This window comes from Oncorhynchus mykiss, chromosome 25 (genome assembly GCF_057628025.1).
Source record: "Oncorhynchus mykiss isolate SJ-2025 chromosome 25, ASM5762802v1, whole genome shotgun sequence".
Classification (NCBI taxonomy): domain Eukaryota; kingdom Metazoa; phylum Chordata; class Actinopteri; order Salmoniformes; family Salmonidae; genus Oncorhynchus; species Oncorhynchus mykiss.
Genome location: NC_143046.1, coordinates 71,303,537 through 71,319,543, shown reverse-complemented (window position 1 = coordinate 71,319,543; position 16,007 = coordinate 71,303,537). Strand labels below are relative to the sequence as shown.

Sequence of the window (16,007 nt, the reverse complement as noted above, 5' to 3'; positions counted from 1 at the left end):
CTATAATAACTACCTTTTCATTCCATTAGCCTATTCTACCTACAGTACTGTGGCCTTCTGTATTCGCCACACAATCCACTTCCAACAAGCACCATACATCTTAAGGAACAACCCCCTCTTTCAAACCTGGTGCAACACATTCTTGATCTTCTACTTTTGGTTATCGATCTAGCAAGGCAGTGTTACCTTGGGATACCATGAGTGTTATCATAACACATTCACACTGCTCAAGTCAAACGACATGCTGTTGAAGTACTTATGAGTATGTTTAAAAACACCGATATAGAAGCATTGCACTTGGATTGTTCTGGACCGTAGCTAGTCATATGACATGTAAAAAGATGCTGACTTATTCACTGACCAATGGAGTGTAGACAAAATGACTTGCAATAGTAGCTTGCAAATTGCTACAAAAACATTTCATAACTATCAGACAAATTACTTTCAATATTTTTTTATTAAAACAATGAACATCCAAAATGTAAGGATGAAGCGGATTAGAATGAGGCAACTAGAATTTCAGTAAGAACTTAACGGTGCTCGCTGCAAGGTAAGGTTGTCAATGCATTGTGACGGTTGGACAAATCCAAAATATAAGCGTAATAAACAAGACATATCCACACTGCGGGTGGTTTAGTTGCTTCAAATTGCTTGTAAGGAAGCCACGGTTACACAGTGAATGCAGACCAATATTGTACAATGCTGCTAGTGATGTGTCAATATGCTGTTTTACATATCAGAACAAAAAACTTTATATAAACACAAGTTAAACTATAAGTACAAGATGTGACCAAGGTAGGAGTTGAAAGGGTTACAATCAAAATTACATTTACAGGGATGATTCGACACCAATTACATTGTAAATGGTGGTAGAATGATCTGATTACAGTCTTATAAGCTTGTTACACTAGCTAATTTACAACGATACTGTAGTCTCTTACCTTACAATAAACCGTCTGATCTCGTCCATACAGCCAAGTGCTTCAATAACACTTAAGAAATACCAACAGTGAAGCCTAAATACTTGTTTTTTCTGTGTGGGTTTTATTCAACCTTTTATAATGAAAGTGTATTTTGGTAGACCATGCACCTGAACCCTTGGTCACTGTAATGAATAGCTCACAGACTGTTTTGCGGAATATTAAACTTGGAAAACATAACATATTGGTTGAAATGTAAGCTTGCAGCAGTAGTTTTTAGAAGCCACATGAATGTCCTCCACACATTTGGCTAATATTACATCTGAAATGAATGTATGCACCAATGAGCTTTTCAAAACAATATGATGCCAAATAGTCAAACGACAAAAGCGAGTGAAGAGCTCATCTCCTTTCGACAAGTTGATGTTCACATACTGGGGTGTACATTGCTGACTCTGTACAGTAAAATAGCCATCATATGATATGCATGTGTCATGTCATACACTCTGCTGCAGTTATATTCTCCTCTTCCAGCACCGTATGTAAAGTCACTTCTTTGAGGGAGTTGAAGACCTGTTCCTTTTAGGGGGATTTGGACGGTGGTGTGTGTGCGTTGGGGTGGGGAGGGCAGTGACCATAGTCAGTAATTTCCATGGTTTGTCACAGTAAGGTCAAGGAGTACTTTGGGAGCAATGGAGGGAGTAAAAGAAGACTTAGCCGTGAAACATTTGCTCTCAACCGTCTCATCTGTGTTCCGTCCCTCTTTCTCTCCCCCCTCCTCGTCATCAGATCTTCGTTAGAAACAAATAAATGTTACCTTCGTTACAAGAAATACAAATAATACAATCTGAAACCTGCCCTATGGCGTCTGGCACGCTTGGTGGACCCCTCTCCTCGAAGTTTAACATTTATGCTTCATGGCCAGCTGTGGAGAGGAAAAAGAGAGGGGAAGGGACAAAACGAGAGCACGTCAGCCATGTGGAGATATATAAACATCATGCAGTGACTAAGTGAAATGAGAAAGCAATTTAAGTGAACATTTCTTCAACACAATAAGATTAAAAATCTATTAATTTCTAGAAACTGCAAAAACTAAAATAAATTCCAAAGTTAGCTAGCACATTAAAATCCGACCACCAACAAATACAAGTCAAAGAACCTCATTGGCACTACTTTGTTTCCCACCTGGTGGAGGCTAACATGCTTGGCATCGTGAGTAGTAGAACAAGGACAAGCAGGGTCTATTCTCTAGGCAGAAAGGAATAATAGCTATTAGGGTGGTGTTATTCCCCAGGGGTTGGTAAGCGGCCCACGCCGCAGTGTTTTCATCAGGCAGTGACTGCTCACTCAGACTTCATCTCTTAAAAAGAGAGTTCTAGCGGGCTTGTCTGGAGGCTCATTAAGGAGAAGGCCAGAGCCACCAATCTAAATCTCTTTCTCACACACACCCACCCACCCAACCACCCACCCACCCACCCACAGGTTTCAAAATAGAGGTGGGTGAAATCTCCAGAGCTAACAAGTGGGGGCAGCAGAGCTGCAGCACAGACCAGATGGCCATAGCTCCTTCTGTGGGGATGGTGAGAGCTCAACAGTGGCACTAATGGACTGATGTCACACAGAGCCTCAGCAGGTGGGAGACACTGCAGAGACAGACTGACTGAATCTGCAGTGTTGTTTCCCGCTACAGGTCACCTTAACACTTATGGAGTCCACTACAAGATACCATATGTTCTCAACTTGAACTAAAGTATACTGGATCACAGGTAGAAAGAGGGAGAAGTGGTGTCTTGTTCAATGGCATTACAGGGGGGGGAAGTAGCGCAGTTGGCAGATACAGGATGTTCCCAACTTTTATTTAACATCAAAAATTGAAGAGGGGGAAAGATACAACTTTCAAAACATGAACTAAATATTGTTCAACGTTATGACCAGTCAGAGAAGATGTTGCAGAATATACACTGCTCAAAAAAATAAAGGGAACACTAAAACAACACAATGTAACTCCAAGTCAATCACACTTCTGTGAAATCAAACTGTCCACTTAGGAAGCAACACTGATTGACAATACATTTCACATGCTGTTGTGCAAATGGAATAGACAACAGGTGGAAATTATGGGCAATTAGCAAGACACCCCCAATAAAGGAGTGGTTCTGCAGGTGGTGACCATAGACCACTTCCCAGTTCCTATGCTTCCTGGCTGATGTTTTGGTCACTTTTGAATGCTGGCGGTGTTTTCATTCTAGTGGTAGCATGAGATGGAGTCTACCACCCACACAAGTGGCTCAGGTAGTGCAGCTCATCCAGGATGGCACATCAATGCGAGCTGTGGCAAGAAGGTTTGCTGTGTCTGTCAGCGTAGTGTCCAGAGCATGGAGGCGCTACCAGAAGACAGGCCAGTATATCAGGAGACGTGGAGGAGGCCGTAGGAGGGCAACAACTCAGCAGCAGGACCTCTACCTCCGCCTTTGTGCAAGGAGGAGCAGGAGGAGCACTGCCAGAGCCCTGCAAAATGACCTCCAGCAGGCCACAAATGTGCATGTGTCTGCTCAAACGGTCAGAAACAGACTCCATGAGGGTGGTATGAGGGCCCGACATCCACAGATGGGGGTTGTGCTTACAGCCCAACACCGTGCAGGACATTTGGCATTTGCTAAAGAACACCAAGATTGGCAAATTCGCCACTGGCGCCCTGTGCTCTTCACAGATGAAAGCAGGTTCACACTGAGCACATGTGACAGACGTGACAGTCTCGAGACACCGTGGAGAACGTTCTGCTGCCTGCAACATCTTCCAGCATGACCGGTTTGGCGGTGGGTCAGTCATGGTGTGGGGTGGCATTTCTTTCTTTGGGGGGCCTCCATGTGCTCGCCAGAGGTAGCCTGACTGCCATTAGTTACCGAGATGAGATCCTCAGACCCCTTGTGAGACCATATGCTGGTGCGGTTGGACCTGGGTTCCTCCTAATGCAAGACAATGCTAGACCTCATGTGGCTAGAGTGTGTCAGCAGTTCCTGCAAGAGGAAGGCATTGATGCTATGGACTGGCCCGCCCGTTCCCCAGACCTGAATTCAATTGAGCACATCTGGGACATCATGTCTTGCTCCATCCACCAACGCCACGTTGCATCACAGACTGTCCAGGAGTTGTTGGATGCTTTAGTCCAGGTCTGGGAGGAGATCCCTCAGGAGACCATCCACCACCTCATCAGGAGCATGCCCAGGCGTCAACTATGTCAACTATGTAAAGAAAAAAGTATTTAATAAGAATATTTAATTCATTCAGATCTAGGATGTATTATTTTAGTGTTCCCTTTATTTTTTTGAGCAGTGTATTTACTGTAGCTAGCTAACATCACCTTCCTACCAGTGGTTATCCACGTACATTATAGGGTTGCATCTTTTAACAAACAGACACAAACATGCTTTAGTGAGTGCAAGACTAACACTGCAACACAACTAATTAGTTAAATGGTTCACAAAATGGAGCATCTAATTGCTGGAGCTCAATGTGGAAGTGGATGGAGTGTCTTATCTGTATGGGGAGTTAGTGCCTTCAGAAAGAATTCATACCCCTTGACTTATTCCACATTTTGTTGCGTTAAACCTCAAATTCATATTTGATTAAAAAAATAAAAGAACCTCACCCATCTACACACAATACTGCATAATGACAAACTGAAGACATGTTTTAGAAATGTTTGCACATTTATTGAAAATGAAATATCTAATTTACATAAGTATTCACACCGCTGAGTCAATCATTTGTAGAAGCACCATTGGCAACAATTACAGCTGTGAGTCTTTGGGTAAGTCTCTAAGAGCTTTGCACACCTGGATTCTACTATATTTGCCCATTATTCTTTTCAAAATAATTCAAGCTCTGTCAAGTTGATTGTTGATCCTTGCTAGACTGCCATTTTCAAGTCTGGGCCATAGATTATCAAGCCGTTTTAGGTCAAATCTGTAACTAGGCCACTCAGGAACATTGTCTTGGTAAGCAACTCCAGTGTAGATTTGGCCCTGTGTTTTAGTTTATTGTTCTGCTAAAAGGTGAATTCATCTCCAAGTGTCTAGTGGAAAACAGATATGCAGAGTGGTACTCAGTGAGTTAGGATGGACGCCTGTATAATTGTAGTGACTGGGTGTATTGATACACCATCCAAAGTGAAATTATGAACTTCCCCATTCTCAAAAGGATATTCAGCATTTGCCTTTTTATTTTATTACCAATCGATGTCCTTCTTTGCGAGGCATTGAAAAACCTCCTTGGTCTTTCTGGTTTTATCTTCGCTTGAAATTCAATACTGGATTATGAAGAGACTTCACAGATAATTGTATGCATGGGGTAAAGAGATGCGGTAGTCATTCAGAAATCATGTTAACCACTATTATTGAACACGGAATTAGTCCATGCAACTTATGTGATTTGTTAAGCACATTTCTACTCCTGAACTTATTTTAGGCTTGCCATTACAAAGGGGTTGAATACTTACAGTATTGACTCAAGAAATGTCAGCTTTAAATGTTTTATTAATTTCCTAAATGTTCAACAAATAAATTCCACTCTGACATTATCGGGTATTGTGTGTAGATCAGTGACACAAAATCTCAATTTAACAACAAAATGTGGAAAGATTATGCGCTCTATCTGAAACAGTGGGTCACCAAAGTTGGGTGATCCTGTTTTTACAGGAGGTGCAAGAAGCCAGGTCAAAGACAATTATAGTTACTTTAAAAGTTATTGGAATTGATCACAGTCGTGAGTTAGAAGCGGAGCACGATTCGTATTTTTACAAATGATGTCCTTTACAATTTATTTCCTGTTTTTGCAGCCAAACCATATTATGATAATGGTATGGTTAAGCAGCGGGTGATTAGTTCTCCTTGTGTGACAAATACAGTTGGATTGAGAGGATGAGAGAAGCCCATGGAGAATAGCTGGGATAGAGAGAATAGATGGAGGAATAAACTATGAATAGGAGGGATTCCTAACAAGAACATCTAGCTAGTGAGACACCCTGCTGGGCGGCCAGAAGCAACACACTAACCACTTAGACTGAATCAGCTGAGGATGGAGAACAGTATATTTTTGCTGAGTTTCGAGCTCAAACTGAGTTCACAGAAAATCTGTTTGGGATGAATTGTTAGTCAAAGACAATGGGGAAATGTGGGTTACATAGTACCATTATGTGGTATAGCCTATACCCTTGGTAACATGTACTACTAGTAAGGTTATTCTGTTCAGTTCGTGTGGTTATGAAAAACTCCTCCAGCCCTTGTAATATGGTATGATACACTACATGATACACAAAAGTATGTGGACACCTGCTTGTTGAATATCACATTACAAAATCATGGGGATTAATATGGAGTTGGTCCCCCCTTTGATGCTATAACAGGCTCCACTCTTCTGGGAAGGCTTTCCAATAGATATTGGAACATTGTTGCTGGAAATTGCTTCCAATTCAGCAACAAGAGCATTAGTGAAGTCAGGCATTGATGTTGGGCGATAAGGCCTGGCTCGCAGTCAGCGTACCAATTCATCCCAAAGGTGTTCAATGGGATTGAGGTCAGGGCTCTAGCCCAAACCATGAAAAACAACCCCAGACCATTATTCCTCCTCCACCAAACTTTACAGTTGGCACTATGCATTCGGGCAGGTAGTGCTCTCCTTGCATCCGCCAAACCCAGATTAGTCTGTCAGACAGTGAAGTGTGATTCATCACTCCAGAGAAAGAGTTTCCACTGCTCTAGAGCCCAATGGCAGTGAGCTTTACGACACTCCAGCCGATGCTTGGCATTACGCATGGTGATCTTAGGCTTGTGTGCCATTGCTTGGCCATGGAAACCCATTTCATGAAGCTCCAGATGAAAAGTTATTGTTCTGACGTTGCTTCCAGAGGCTGTTTGAAACTCTGTTGTGTGTGTTGCAACCGAGAACAGGCCATATTTACGTGCTTTAGCACTTGGCAGTCCCATTCTGTGAGCTTGTGTGGCCTAACACTTCGCTGCTGAGCCATTGTTGCGCCTAGGCATTTCCACTTCACAATACAGCACTTACAGTTGACCGGGGCAGCTCTAGCATTGACAAACTGACTTGTTGGAAAGGTGGCATCCTATGACATGCCAAGTTGAAAGTCATTGAGCTCATCAGTAAGGCCATTCTACTGCCAATGTTTGTCTATGGAGATTGCATGGCTGTGCGAGCAACTTTTACACCTGTCAGCAAAGGGTGTGGCTGAAATAGGCAAATCCACTATATCCACTATATATATGTATATATATATATAGTGGATTTTGCTATTTCATATATATATATATACACACACACACACACTACCGTTCAAAAGTTTGGGGTCACTTAGAAATGGCCTTGTTTTTGAAAGAAAAGCACTTTTTCGTCCATTAATATGTCAAATTGATCAGAACTACAGTGTAGACATTGTTAATGTTGTAAATGACTACCGTAGCTGGAAACAGCTGATTTTTAATAGAATATCTACATAGGCATACCGAGGCCCATTATCAAGCAACCATCACTCCTGTGTTCCAATGGCACGTTGTGTCAGCTAATCCAAGTTTATCATTTTAAAAGACTAATTGATCATTAGAAAACCCTTTCGCAATTATGTTAGCACAGCTGAAAACTGTGGTCATTAAAAAAACAATAAAACTGGCCTTCTTTAGACTAGATGAGTATCTGGAGCATCAGCATTTGTGGGTTTGATTACAGGCTCAAAATGACCAGAAACAAATAACTATCTTCTGAAACTCATCAGTCTATTCTTGTTCTGAGAAATTAAGGCTATTCCATGTGGGAAATTGCCAAGAAACTGAAGATCTCGTACAACGCTGTGTACTACTCCCTTCACAGAACAGCGTAAACTGGCTCTAACCAGAATAGAAAGAGGACTGGGAGGCCCTGAGCAAGAGGACAAGTACATTAGTGTGTCTAGTTTGAGAAACAGACGCCTCACAAGTCCTCAACTGGCAGCTTCATTATATAGTACCCGCAAAACATCAGTCTCAAAGTCAACAGTGAAGAAGTTGATTCCGGGATGTTGGCCTTCTAGGCAGAGTTCCTCTCTCCAGTGTCTGTTCTTTTGCCCATCTTAATCTTTTATTTTTATTGGCAAAGCTGAGATATGGCTTTTTCTTCGCAACTCTGCCTAGAAGGCCAGCATCCCGGAGTCGCTTCTTCACTGTTCACGTTGAAACTGGTGTGTTGCGGGTACTATTATATGAAGCTGCCAGTTGAGGACTTGTGAGGCGTCTGTTTGTGCTTTTCTTTCAAAAACAAGGACATTTCTAAGTGACCCCAAACTTTTGAACGGTAGTGTGTGTGTGTGTGTGTGTGTGTGTGTGTGTGTGTGTGTGTGTGTGTGTGTGTGTGTTTCACCTTGTGTGCAGTGACGGCGAACTGCTCAGCACTGTTCTTCATCTCCCCTGTTTTCTCCTCAGCCCTGCCTAAGCGCTCCCCTCGCTCGTTCAGCGCCTGGCTGGCCTTCTGTACAGCGCTGGTCACACTGTCTGCTGCCGAGTGGAGTATACTGTTACCTGGAGAGGAGGGCAATATAGAAAGAGACAGAGAGAAAGAGTAAAATGAGAGAAGGCGGGAGGGGATGGGATAAATATAATAAATTATACATTGCCTTCTATCTCATCACTATCAACAAAATAACTCCATGCAGCACTACTGATATGAGTTTGGTAGAAATCCCCTGCTTTATAAGATAATGCTGATATTTCATTCAGCAACCTTGGCCGGACGTTGATTATTGACAAGGAACAGGTCAAAAATAAGGTTATTCCAAATCAGGAATGCCAAGGAATCCAGCTAATGAGGTTTTCTACAGAGATTGGAATCCTGTGAGAAACAAGCCAATGAAATTAAAAACCACATCACACTCCTCATTTGCAAAGCTTAGACCGATGACGTCTATCACACCATTTCTCTCAAATTGAACTGAAACAACCTCCTCACTACTTGAAAGTGTACCAAATAGCTTCAGGTGTTCCTCTTTTCTTTAGTAAAACTTTAGTGCTCATTCTCTTTTCTTCCTCTCAGACTGAAGTGAGATAATGGTGGAGAGGGGAGGGAGTGTGCCTGACGATCCCTGGCGGCACAACTGTGTGGATGAGAGGAAAGAACAGAACAGTCTTCCTCCGATAGCACCGAGCCTGCGGATGTTTCAAACTGGCAAGCTATTAATCTACGCTCTGGACAGCGCGGCCTGCCGTCGACCCATAACGCTAACAATCTTCGCGTGTTCATATATCCAAGGGAGGCGCCAATGTAAACAGTTTTGAGCAGTGTTTTTGCTATGAAGTTTCTTCTATTGTTGACCTTGCTTGGGTTATTTTGTTGTCTGGGAAGGCGGACAATGAAATGTTTTTTTCATCAGTTGTTCCAAAGTTGTGAACGAGCCATTCTTCAGCAGAACTGGGGACTGGTACTGCAATGTTCTGTATGCACAATGGACAAAAACACCACCAACATTTTTTTTTTATTTTTTTTTTTAAAGGCCAGCTCTAACAATGTGCTCTTCTCAACTTGCTGGCTGTGGAAGGAATAGAAATACAACGGAACTCAATGTAACTGATGCTTTCACTGTTAGAAGAGGATGGCCTCTTGGGGTTACAGTTCAGGACCAAACATCCCACGCAATGACACTTACAAATGTAGATCCTTTGAACACTCCCAAACAGGGAAACAGATCCCAATCAAAGGTTTATTCACATGCTCCACTAAGGCAGTTATTTATCTTATAACTTGTCCTTATGTGGGAAAAACGAAGCGTGAATTAAAAGAAAGAATCTCGGACAGTCAATTTAACATGTCTTCCCAAACGGAATCCACACTGTAGAGTGTATACAGGTAGGCTGACTGACTGATAACTGGCAGAGTTGTGGTGCAGTGGAGTAGATGACAGCCCAAAGCAGATGGCATGCCAGCTGGTCTTACTCTCCTCTGCTTTCCTTCAAAGGAAGTTAACTTGATAAAGTCAAAGCCGTCTGCTCACACAGAACTACTGGGAGGAAGAAAAGCATTCCCCGGGTTCTCTCCCAGACTGGCTAAATCACCAATAGATAGATAGCGGATTTGCCCTTTCCTCAAGGCTATGGATTTCATTACAGTCCAGGGAAGGAGAAGTGTGTATTTAGCATCTTCCTCACAGTAGTAAAAAACGAAGTACTTGTATTGGGACACAGGTGTCAAGTCTTCCTCGATGTCTCCCTCCAATCCCTTAAAAAAACTCCTCTTCACCTGAAAACAGAGAAGGAGAGATGAGAGCTCTTTACCTCTATCCAGATCCCTTTTTATCCCCCCTTCTACTGAGATAGCCCAGAGACATCCCACACACACTCTTCAGTCTCTTTCTTGCTGCTCACTTGTTTCCCTGGGCAGGGTGGTTCCGGCCTGGCTGCTGGTGGAGTCCCCTCCTATGGTGAATGTCATTAAAGAGAATAGCAGGGAGGCAGGTTATGTGGTGACTGTATGGCCCTGGGTCTTTACTCTGTAGAGTTGATTTAGGTGCCGTCATGCTGTAAGGGGGATTTGTAGGAGTGAGGCATGGCATGGTGATTCAACACTGTCTTCGGATTCTGTTGAGATTTCTCTTCACAAGAACATGGGGGAGTGATGCCTTGCCTTTAACAAACACCTCTGTTTTTTTTTGGGGGGGGGGGGGGGGGGCAAGGCAATCTCCGCTCATTGCAAAATGCCACTTCAGTGTTAAAGTCAGGTGAGAGAGCTGGCAAAACAAATTAGGGCGAAGTGTTGCTTTGACATTTGGTATGATAATGTACTTCTGTTTGGCTAGTGAGCTTTTCTGAAATGGGGCTTTCGTAAAGAATTAACGGTCTATCCCTGTGAAGGAACCTGACCTTCCTGAGTCCGTGTTCTATGTCTCAGGGAACTCCTACTTCAACAATGCAGGGAGAATGTGTTTCTACATGATATCAACATAATCAGGGCTCACCTGTCAAACAAAAGGGGACAGAACAAAAGACAAAACCCTTTTTCCGCAACAAAAAAGAAAGAAAAGTCAAATGCCCCATCAAGTGATCACAGGTCAGGCCAACACAATGTAATGTTGTGATTGTGATGATGAGGACTGTCAACCGCCATTTACTGTCAAAGCCTGCTTGATTGGTTCTGTAACTCACCCAGTTCAGACACTCACACCAATGCACGCACACACTCAGGCATATATTCTAACAGGGACACACATGCTTGCAAGCTCAAACACACTCTTGCATTAGCCTACATATTTGCTATATCTCCAAAATGCAAGCTCAAGCAGAGTCAATTACCATCCATTATGAATTGTGTGCCAGTACGCTGCCCTGAAGTCTCAGTGGGTGTTTTAAGAGAAAAGGGGCTAAGAGACACTCTCCTGTAGAGTAGCAACACTATCTACTTATCTGTACATTATACATTTTATCAAACACTTTCCATAATATTATGACTAAAGGCCTTTGTTGTTGTTCACCTTAAACTAGTGCTACTTGAAAATGTAACAGTTGTAGCATTGTGTACAGTAGGGATGTCTTGGCTGTGTGCTTAGGGTTGTTGTCCTGTTGGAAGGTGAACCTTCACCCCAGTCTGAGGTCCTGAGTACTCTGGAGCAGGATTTCATCAAGGATCTCTGTACTTTGTTCCGTTCATCTTTCCCTCAATCCTGACTAGTCTCCCAGTCCCTGCCGCTGGAAAACATCCCCACAGCATGATGCTGCCACCCCCATGCTTCACCGTAGGGATGGTATTTTGCCAGGTGATAAGTGCTGCCTGGTTATCTCCAGTTTTCAGACTTGGTTTCATCAGATCAGAGAATCTTGTTTCTCATGGTCTGAGAGTCTTTAGGTGCCTTTTGGGAAAGTGGCTCTAGCATAAAGGCCTGATTGGTAGAGTGCTGCAGAGATGGTTGTCCTATTGGAAGGTTCTCCCATCTCCACAGAGGAACTCTGGAGCTCTGTCAGAGTGACGAACGGGTTCTTGGTCACCTCCTTGACCAAGGCCCTTCTCCACCGATTGCTCAGTTTGGCTGCGCGGCCAGCTCTAGGAAAAGTATTGGTGGTTCCAAACTTCTTCCATTTAAGAATGAGGGAGGATAATTTGTTCTTGGGACCTTCAATGCTGCAGAAATGTTTTGGTACCCTTCCCCAGATCTGTGCCTCTACAAAATCCTGTCTCGGAGCTCTACAGACAATTCCTTCGACCTCCTGGTTTGATTTTTGCTCAACTGTGGGACCTTCTATAGGCAGGTGTGTGCCTTTCCAAATCATGCCCAATCAATTGAAGTTACCACAGATCGACACCAATCAAGTTGTAGAAACATCAAGGATGATCAATGGCAACAGGAGGCACCTGAACTCATTTCAAGTCTCATAGCAAAGTGTCTGAAAACTTGTGTAAATAAGTCATCTGTTTTTTATTTGTAATACATTTGCAAACATTTTCTAAAAACCTGTTTTCACTTTGTCATTATGGGGTATTGTGTGTAGATTGATCAGGGAAAAAATAATTTAATCCATTTTAGAATAAGTCTAACATAACAAAATTTGGAAAAAGTGAAGGGGTCTGAATACTTTCCGAATGCACTGTACAGTATATCTACCACAGTCATATACCCTTGAAAGTGCCTCGGCTATGGTATGTTTGTTTGTTTGTAAGGTTACACTATGGCTTTTAAAACGCCAACACAAAACCTTCTCTGGTGATAGTTTCAAAGTGCCACTGAATAGGCATTTTTCTTGTCTGTAAAGGAATACCGCTTCTGAAGCGGAAATAACGCCCATCACTAGGCGGACAGAACTGTCAATCCAATAATCGAGCAGCCTGTGCATAGACCACACTCTTCTAAAACAGTACTTTAGAGTTTGTTAAATACCGTGATTTCCCAATACATTTAGTAGAAGGAAAAAAAAGGAGAGAGAAGAAAGATCAACTGAGACTGGCGTAACCAACACAGGATGAACTTAAGTGTTACCACCCAACAGGATGGTATCACGCTGGCACACACCGCTACCGCTGTGCCCACCAAAACCCCCAGCTGGCAGCCTGGCAGCAGGGAAACCAACCGCCCTACTATACAGATTAGGAGACAAATCAAATCGGATGTTTCCAACTCCTCCTTCACGTATTTGCCATTTAATTCAAATGCAAATTCTGACATTAACTTCTAACCTGAGCTGCCCGATGCTCTTAATACTGTGTTAATCATCATTCGACCCTGAAGTTAAAGTAATTAGGAAAAACAGGGAAGATTCTTCTGACATGGAGGAGGGAATTCAACTTTGCTACAGTAGCTAGTAGGGCGTCACTGCTCTGCTGATAGGGGTGCAGCAGTCAGGGACTGGGGATGCTAATGGGAACAAACATGGAACATTCTGCATCAATGTACCATAGAGACACTGTCTGTCTAGTTGAGCAAATTGCCCAGATGAAAGTTTAGAGGCGATAAATGTCAGTGTAGAACAATCTGGCCTTAATGGCCATATATTCTAATCATCTCCACCCGACATAGCCAGAAGAGGATTGGCCACCCCTCAGAGCCAAGTTCCTTTTTAGGTTTCTTCCTAGCTTCATGCCTTTCTTGGGAGTTTTTCCTAGCCACTGTGCTTTCACATCTGCATTTCTTGCTCTTTGGGGTTTTAGGTTGGGCATCTGTATAAGCACTGCTGATGTAAAAAGGGATTTATAAAATACATTTCACTGATTGATTGATTGAGGGTGGCATATTATACTGAAAAACCATAACCCTGGTCATAATTGCCTTGTTAATATTAGTTCAAGAGGAATTTGAGCATTAATTGGTATTGAGGTGAATATAGAAATTCATGGTCATTTTGTGACTGCACTTAGGGCTGTAACGGTAACTGGATAACCTTGACATTGGCGGTCTTGAATGAAGACAGTCATGAAAATGAAATAAACATCAAAACTGTATAAAAAAGCATTTGTTTTGAATAAAATAAATGATGAACTTTATTTTAATGTAGATATACTTTACCCATAGCGGGAGTGTTAACTATTGATTATATGTTATTGTTTTGCTAACTGTATACATCTCCTCGTCTTTCCAACTATCTTTTGATGCACCATAATCAGCATATCCCCTATACGCGGGGGTGGGGTGCGGATAGGAAAGAAGTTGGGACCGGGGGTACCTATAGTACCTATCGATCCTATAGCCTACAGGGTAGGAGGGGGGTAGCCTCTGACTTTCACCTCTGGCCTTATCATTGTCACAGTAGATCGGAGGAGTGAGGTGAAAAAAAATAGACTTGCCAAAACTATAGTTTATTAACAAGGAATTTGTGGAGTGGTTGAAAAAACTATTTTTAATGACTCCAACCTAAGTGTATGTAAACTTCCGACTTCAACTGTATATGGATGAGGAATTGGTATATAAACTATGTTTAATTCCACAGGATTGATTAACACGGTGGGGAACGAAACAGACAATGGTGGAGTATTTTGGAGCGAGCAACAGCCATCGAACAAGTCCTGGTCTTGGATCGTAAACATAATCACCTCATGGCAGGACAAGACGTCTTGTCATCCGTCCAAGCAGCATTGAAACCTGTGGCTGTCTTCACTGATGTTCTCTCTGGTGAGTTACGTCACAGTCTCGTCAGTGAAGCCTGTGGCTGTCTTCACTGATGTTCTGTCTGGTGAGTTACGTCACAGTCTCGTCAGTGAAGCCTGTGGCTGTCTTCACTGATGTTCTCTCTGGTGAGTTACGTCACAGTCTCGTCAGTGAAACCTGTGGCTGTCTTCACTGCTGTTCTCTCTGGTGAGTTACGTCACAGTCTCGTCAGTGAAGCCTGTGGCTGTCTTCACTGATGTTCTCTCTGGTGAGTTACGTCACAGTCTCGTCAGTGAAGCCTGTGGCTGTCTTCACTGATGTTCTCTCTGGTGAGTTACGTCACAGTCTCGTCAGTGAAGCCTGTGGCTGTCTTCACTGATGTTCTCTCTGGTGAGTTACGTCACAGTCTCGTCAGTGAAGCCTGTGGCTGTCTTCACTGATGTTCTCTCTGGTGAGTTACGTCACAGTCTCGTCAGTGAAGCCTGTGGCTGTCTTCACTGATGTTCTCTCTGGTGAGTTACGTCACAGTCTCGTCAGTGAAACCTGTGGCTGTCTTCACTGATGTTCTCTCTGGTGAGTTACGTCACAGTCTCGTCAGTGAATCCTGTGGCTGTCTTCACTGATGTTCTCTCTGGTGAGTTACGTCACAGTCTCGTCAGTGAAGCCTGTGGCTGTCTTCACTGATGTTCTCTCTGGTGAGTTACGTCACAGTCTCGTCAGTGAAGCCTGTGCTTCCGTTACTGACGGGAGATCTGCTGAAGCCCGACCTCTCCAAAGACACCAACCTAACGCAAAGCCTCCAAAAGATGATGTCCAGTGTCCTCAAGGACATGTACAGCCTACTGACAATAACATAACTTCTGTCCATCTCTTCCCTCTTCGACCTAAAATACAGAGGTGAAGGGGATGATTTGAATGAGATGAGAGAAGGACTCCTGAAAGAGATGGTGGCGGGGGGCGGAGGCAGGGTGGTGGTGCTACTGGTACTGGGGGAGATGATGACTCGAACGATGGAAAGATATTTAATTTAGAGGGATCTCCTCCAGAAGTGAATGGCCCAAACCACAGCCAATGTACCCCTCACAGTCTGTGAAGACACCAAACTGACTCGCTACCTACAGGAACAGCCTGACCCAAAGGATAATCCCCTGACCTGGTGGCGAGACAACCAGACTTGCTATCCTTTGATGTGGAAGCTGGCACGCAGATACATGAGCACCGCATTAGAGCGAATGTTCAGCACTGCAGGGAACATTGTCACCCCTGCCCACTCATGCCTCAAGCTGGACAAAGTCAATAAGCTCACTTTACTGGCACAAAACCTGGAGCTAGAGGTAGAAGATGATGCGTAGTTTGCATTTTACTAGCCGTCGCCGTTTGCAATAAAATAAAGATTTTTATTATATTTTTAATGATTTTTGTTTTATTATAGGCCTATAGATCTACTGTTAATATGTGCTCTTACCTATGTATGTTGCTGCTGTTAG

At 43.2% G+C, this 16,007-nt stretch overlaps 1 protein-coding gene across 2 annotated transcripts in view; it reads right to left on the bottom strand.

The window, feature by feature from the left end:
- Positions 1 to 438: 438 nt before the first annotated feature.
- LOC110505701 (syntaxin-binding protein 6) overlaps positions 439 to 16,007 on the bottom strand; it is a 129,828-nt gene continuing 114,259 nt past the window's right edge. For both annotated transcript variants that reach the window (XM_021585093.3, XM_021585092.3), the window contains 2 exons: positions 8,325 to 8,482; positions 439 to 1,845 (listed from right to left, as the gene is read on the bottom strand). In XM_021585093.3, coding sequence (XP_021440768.1) covers positions 1,822 to 1,845; positions 8,325 to 8,482 — 182 coding nt within the window. In that variant the 3' untranslated portion in view covers positions 439 to 1,821. The remainder of the gene's footprint in view (positions 1,846 to 8,324; positions 8,483 to 16,007) is intronic.